Raw genomic sequence first — 5,996 nt, forward strand, 5'->3', positions numbered from 1 at the left:
TCTCTCTCTCTCTCTCTCTCTCTCTCTCTCTCGCTCTGTCCCTCTCCCTCTCCCTCTTCCCCTCTCTCTCTGTCTCTCTCTCTGCCCTTCTCTCTCTCCCTCTCCCTCTCTGTCTCCCTCTCCCTCTCCCCCTCTCTCTGCCTCTCTCTCTCTCTCTCGCTCACGCTCACGCTCGGCCCATTCCTAACCGATCGAGCACATATCCAGCAGCCCACCCACTGCTTCCCTGATCTCTATGCGTTACGCTACTGTCGTTATTCGCCCCGCCGCCGCCGCCGCCGCCGCTGCTGGAGTCGGCATGGACGGCCGGACCTATGCAAACATGCCGGGTGGCAATCCGACTTTCATCCACGATGTATCGATTGTGGATCACCACCGATGGCACTGCGGGGCGCGAGCGAGCGACCGAACACGCGAGCAAAAATCCGCCGAAGACGACTTCGATCCGAGAGAGAGTCTCGCGCGTGTACGACAAGCCCGGGGTGAAGCCGCGGTCCGACGATGATGATGATGATGATGATGATGATGATGATGATGATGATGATGATGATGATGATGATGATGATGGTAATCATGGTCATGATGATGATGATGATGATGATGATTATGATGATGATGATGATGATGATGATGATGATGATGGTGACGATGATGATGATGATGATGATGATGATGACGACGACGACGGATGATGATGATGATGATGACGAAGACGACGATGATGATGATGATGTGATAGATATGAAGGATGATTTGATCGCGCCCCTCCCCTCCCTTCCCCGTCCGTCCGTATAGTTTTGTAGATCCCGCCCCACACGCACCTACCGGGTCCGGGAGCGGGAATTGGCGTGGCGGAATCCCTCCTGCATCCGTCTGCATGACGACACCTCCATCGGTCTTCTTCCTCGGGATGCCTCGAGGATGAGAGAGGGGAGGAGGAGGAGGAGGAGGAGGAGGAGGAGGATGAGGAGGAGGAGGACGAGGAGGGTGTGCGGGGGATTGCTTCACACGTCGCCCGTCCATCGGTCTTCTTCCTCGGGATGCCTCGAGGATGAGAGAGGGGAGGAGGAGGAGGATGAAGAAGAAGAGGAGAAGGAGGATGAGAGAGGGGGAGGAGAAGGAGGAGGGAGAGGGGGGCATGCATATGCGAATGCGCAATTAGTTTAGTGAGGCGTCTCTAAGCGGTGTATTTGCATTGGCCTCGATTGCGCGCAGTTTAGCTGTCTAAAACTATCGTTTCGGATGCGTCGGACGCTGCGAAGCAAAATTACGGGGGGTCCGCGGGCCGTACGAGCGTTAGCGGGCATTATGTGTAGTACTAGAAGCTGGGGTTTTTGTTGTTTTTTTCACCATGGAAAAAGCGTTCGGAAGTGACGGCCGGGAAAGTTTTTTTTCTGCGTGCGGTCAAGCAGTGCGATTTGATCGGCATTCTAAGAAACTAGTTCGTTTGGCGTCAAGATTATTGTAGTTGGTAGGGGGGGGGGTGTTCTTCGTAACTGGCGTGTTCAACAAGGATATGTAGAACGACTGGACGACACCCCGTGGTCACTCCCATAGTCCAAGCCCTATGTGTTTAACAAGGATATGTAGAACGACTGGAATGAACAATTAATAGAAGGTTAATATTTACAAATTATAAAGAAGAATTACAATAGGAAAAAAGAATTATGAAGATAATCTGAAAGGGGGATTAAAATTTCAAGTTAATATTTGCATATTATGTTTATTAATTTACAAAAAAGGGTTAACATGGTCCCGAAACGATAAAAACTCACTCGTACTGAAAACAATTATGATTTATGAAGACAATTTGAAAAGGAAAATAAAAAATTCACGAACTTAATACAGAAAAAAACGGTTTAAATTAATAATCTTCCCGAAAAAAATCACTGACAAGTGTTGACGATATTACGTCGGTCACTCATATTGGACAGATGCGAGTGTGAAATGGGATAAAAGCATAATATACTTAATGAGGAAGTCCGCGTATATATAGGGCGTCATAATCGAAGATTGGGGACGCGAGTGATCGCTTAGTGTCGATGACGTGAAGGTGCTCGTAGCGAATCAACCTAATGTATAGTTTATGAGTGGTTTGGGGGCAAGTTGCCCTTCTTCTGCGACGTATGTGTCACCTAATACCAAACAAGTGCAAATGAATCACATATACAGAGCAATACAGAGCAATACAGAGCACTCAAGTTATCAATAATTTATAAGTTTTTTGATAAGGGGAATCTAGTTAATATTTATAGTTTTCGTCGTGGGCGAATGGCCTGCCGCATCCGTGCGTCAGTATACAGGCACGTCGAACAAAATGGATAACGATCTGAAAATATCAGGGAGTGTGTGAATTGAATTCTTACACCATCAGTTGTACTGATGTGGTGTAACTCACAACGCGATGCTTCGTGCGATAGATGCAACGGATAAAAATCGACGAAAAAGTGGTTCGGTTTTTCAAGATGATGAATGTAAATGGAAACGAGTATTTTTGAGGTTTCCGCGCAAATTTCGTGATTTGGAAGGCTGGCTGATATTTCGAAATGAAATTTTGGTATTGACATGCGCTTCAGCGGATTCGACGTGTGGGGGGACAAGATGTGTAATATCGATTCTCTATCGGAAGAGGCTGGGCAACCTTCATGCTCACAAACGAACCCCTTCCCCACACAAACTTGACATACTTTTATGTTCTTATATATATAATATATATATATATAATAGTCTGTCTCGTTATGTTTTAATATCATGTTTTTTGGCACATGATTATGTGGCAGTAATCAGCCATCTCTCCGGAAATAGTCGCAGCAGACTACATCGTTACTATTATATGTTTTTATAGTGACTTCAGACGTCTGTAATTCACTTTTTTAATACCTACACTACTTTGCAGGAGCATGATTTTAATTTAAGAATCAATCTCCTAGTTTGGGTTTCCCAACGTCTGTACTTTTGTTACTTTTAGTTACATGCACGAAACAATCAATACAGATGTAGACCGTGTCTGTGTTAAAGCAATATCAAAATGAACAGCGGTGTTCTACATAGTACTTAAGAACATTTATTAAACACATTTTCGTGGTAGTACATTGACGTGCACATCTCAGCAGGGTCGGTAGCAGGAAACGAGGACTCATTGCTATGAACATATATAATATGTTATAACATACATCCTATTTGACGGGCACGTTGAAGAAGTGCAGTTAGGAGTTAACATCGGTGATTTCACTTAGTTGTTAGATATTTCTTGAACGAGATCGGGCGTAAGTAAGTAAGTGTACGGGTTATTCCCTCACCGTTGCTCGCTCGCACTGCACAGTAGTGCGCATGTAAATACAGTCAAATCTGAATGTAGAGGTCACACACATATGTCAAGTGTCCGCAACAGGGGGATGTTGTATAGGCATTATATCAAGAGCGTATGAAGACCTTTTTTATACGCTCTTGATTATATCACTCTACAACTGCCCCTCAGTCGAACAGCAGAAGTGTCCGCTATAGATAGGTGGATGTCGTATAGATATAGTTTCACTATACACGCGCGAATGAAGCGAACAGGAAAGGTGTCCGTTATAGGCAGGTGTCCGTAATGTGGAGGTGACCGCTAACACAGGGTTGACTGTACACAAACGAAACACGTTCCTAAGAAATTAAAGAACAGTTTCCAGCAGAACCGACCGAATTTCCCTATCCTAATATATATATATATATATATATATATATATATATATATATATTTATTTATTTATTTATTTATCCGATAACAGCAATTAGCGTGCGAATCTTGCTTGCTTCGACGTCCTTCCGATTTTGATGCGGTGCGTATATCATATACGCGTGTCTTCGAGACATTATTATAGAGGGAGCGGGATTTTGAGATGATTCAACTCGGGATGGTGTTCATCGTGACTGCTAGGTTACGGGGGCAGGTGTGGGAATAAGTAGGTGTGATAGGTGGGAGGGTGGAAGTTCATCACGGGATATATAGACAGCGATCGGCGGCAGATATATAAAATTGTTAGCACGCGGGTGGATGGAGAGGGAGGGTGTGTGTTAGGCCCGCAACCTTCCCTCCTTAACAGTGGTTACACTTGTATATAATCAAGAGTACATAATAGAGTACTGTATTATGTATAGAGTATATTATTGATATAATGCATGGCGTGTCCGTCCGTGGGCTGACAGCAACAGCAACAGCAGTTGTGGGAGATTGCGTGTAAACAGAAAGGTGTGTGTGGGTGCACGTGTGTGCCTGAGTGATTGGCGTGTGTGTGTGTATGTGTAGGTGTGTGTGTGTGTGTGTGTGTGTGTGTGTGTGTGTGTGTGTGTGTGTGTGTGTGTGTGTGTGTGTGTGTGTGTGTGTGTGTGTGTGTGTGTGTGTGTGTGTGTGTGTGTGTGTGTGTGTGTGTGTGTGTNCATCATCATCATCATCATCATCATCATCATCATCACCACCACCACCAACACCACTATCATTTTCACCACCAACACCACTATCATCATCACCACCAACACCACTATCATCATCATCATCACCACCACCACCACCACCACCACCACCACCAGCAGCAGCAGCAGCAGCAGCAGCAGCACAACCACCACCACCACCACTAGCAGCAGCAGCAGCAGCAGCAGCAGCGCTGGCTGGTCCATCATCATCCTAGGTCCATCGTTCATCAGCACCTGGAATCTTCGTTATAGTTCGTGAACGATGCACTGAAGATCACAGTGTTCACGCGTCCGTTCGACGCCCACCGGTGCCGCCGCCTCCTCCGCCAGCACGCGCACTTCAGTATCTTGATGAAGGCGCGCTTGAACGTCCGATTAAAGGTCGTATACACCAACGGGTTCAACGTCGACGAGATGTACCCTAGCCACAGCGACACGATGAAGAGGATCTCGGGTATTTTGATCTTGTCGCCCCAGATCGCCGAGATGACGTTCAGCGTGAAGAAGGGAGACCAGCAGAGAACGAACGTGCTGAAGACGATGCCGAGGACCTTCGTCGCCTTCTGTTCGTTGGCGACCGCGCTGGCGCCCAGCGACGTCCGGCGGGCCGTTAGGATGCTCGACGCTCGGTTCTTCAGCTGCGAGCGAATGTTCGTCATCTTGCTGATCTTACGATGCGGATGCTGCTGCTGCGAGGCTGTAGCCGGGTCGGCGGTGAGCGGGTTGTACAGATCGAGAGAGTCCTCCGGCGTGGTGCTCGGCGAGCGAGTGTACTTGCCGAGATGCTCCTGGCTGTGCTCGCGCCGTAGCGACGAATCGCGGCCGGTGCCGCGCGGACGCCGCGACTGCTGCACGAACGTACGCCGCAGCCGCACGCCCTCGGACGGATTATCACAGCAGAGCTTCGCCTGCTTGCGGAGCAGATGCACCGTCATGCTGTACGTTATCACCATGATGACGAGCGGAACGTAGAAGGCTATCATCGACCCGATGTTCTTGAAGAAGTCGTTGTTGATCATGCACAGCTGTATTGTCTTCTCTGTGGGCGGTGGCGGCAGCGCGCCCTCGGTGAGCGCCGCCGTGTCGTTGCCGCCGACGGTGACGTTGAGGAGGATGTTGGATGCGTCGATGACACCGAGGACCGTCAGCGGACAGGAGATGCCGAACGAGATGAGCCAGACGACGCAGATCTTCGCGAAGATGATGCGCTTCGACTTGTTTCGCGTCTTCAGCGGGTTGCTGATGCCCAGGTAGCGGTCGAGCGAGATGGTGCACATGTGCATGATGGATGAAGTGCAGCAGAGCACGTCCGTAGTCGTGTAGAAGTTGCAGACGATCGTACCGAACGGCCACGAGTCTGGGGAAAAAGGGGGAAAATTCACGAGGTTAATATTTTGAAATCACGTTTATTAGTTTACAAAAACCGAACGGCCACGAGTCTGGGGAAGAAAGGGGGAAATTTCACGAGGTTAATATTTTGAAATCACGTTTATTAGTTTACAAAAACCGAACGGCCACGAGTCTGGGGAAAAATACCGGGGAGA

General features: G+C 48.0%; 2 protein-coding genes across 2 annotated transcripts in view; both read right to left on the reverse strand.

Moving 5' to 3' along the window:
* Positions 1 to 4,579, reverse strand: part of LOC106808164 (translation initiation factor IF-2-like) — a gene marked incomplete at its 5' end in the record, with an annotated part of 16,970 nt that extends 12,391 nt beyond the window's left edge. Inside the window, 2 exons of the mRNA XM_014810752.1 lie at positions 245 to 539; positions 4,542 to 4,579. Of these exons, the coding sequence (XP_014666238.1) occupies positions 245 to 539; positions 4,542 to 4,579 (333 nt within the window). The remainder of the gene's footprint in view (positions 1 to 244; positions 540 to 4,541) is intronic.
* Positions 4,580 to 4,662: 83 nt separating this feature from the next.
* LOC106808165 (5-hydroxytryptamine receptor 2A-like) overlaps positions 4,663 to 5,996 on the reverse strand; it is a 35,964-nt gene continuing 34,630 nt past the window's right edge. Inside the window, exon 4 of the mRNA XM_014810753.1 lies at positions 4,663 to 5,809. Coding sequence (XP_014666239.1) covers positions 4,680 to 5,809 — 1,130 coding nt within the window. The 3' untranslated portion in view covers positions 4,663 to 4,679. The remainder of the gene's footprint in view (positions 5,810 to 5,996) is intronic.

Source organism: Priapulus caudatus, unplaced genomic scaffold (assembly GCF_000485595.1).
Source record: "Priapulus caudatus unplaced genomic scaffold, Priapulus_caudatus-5.0.1 Scaffold257, whole genome shotgun sequence".
Classification (NCBI taxonomy): Eukaryota; Metazoa; Priapulida; class Priapulimorpha; order Priapulimorphida; family Priapulidae; genus Priapulus; species Priapulus caudatus.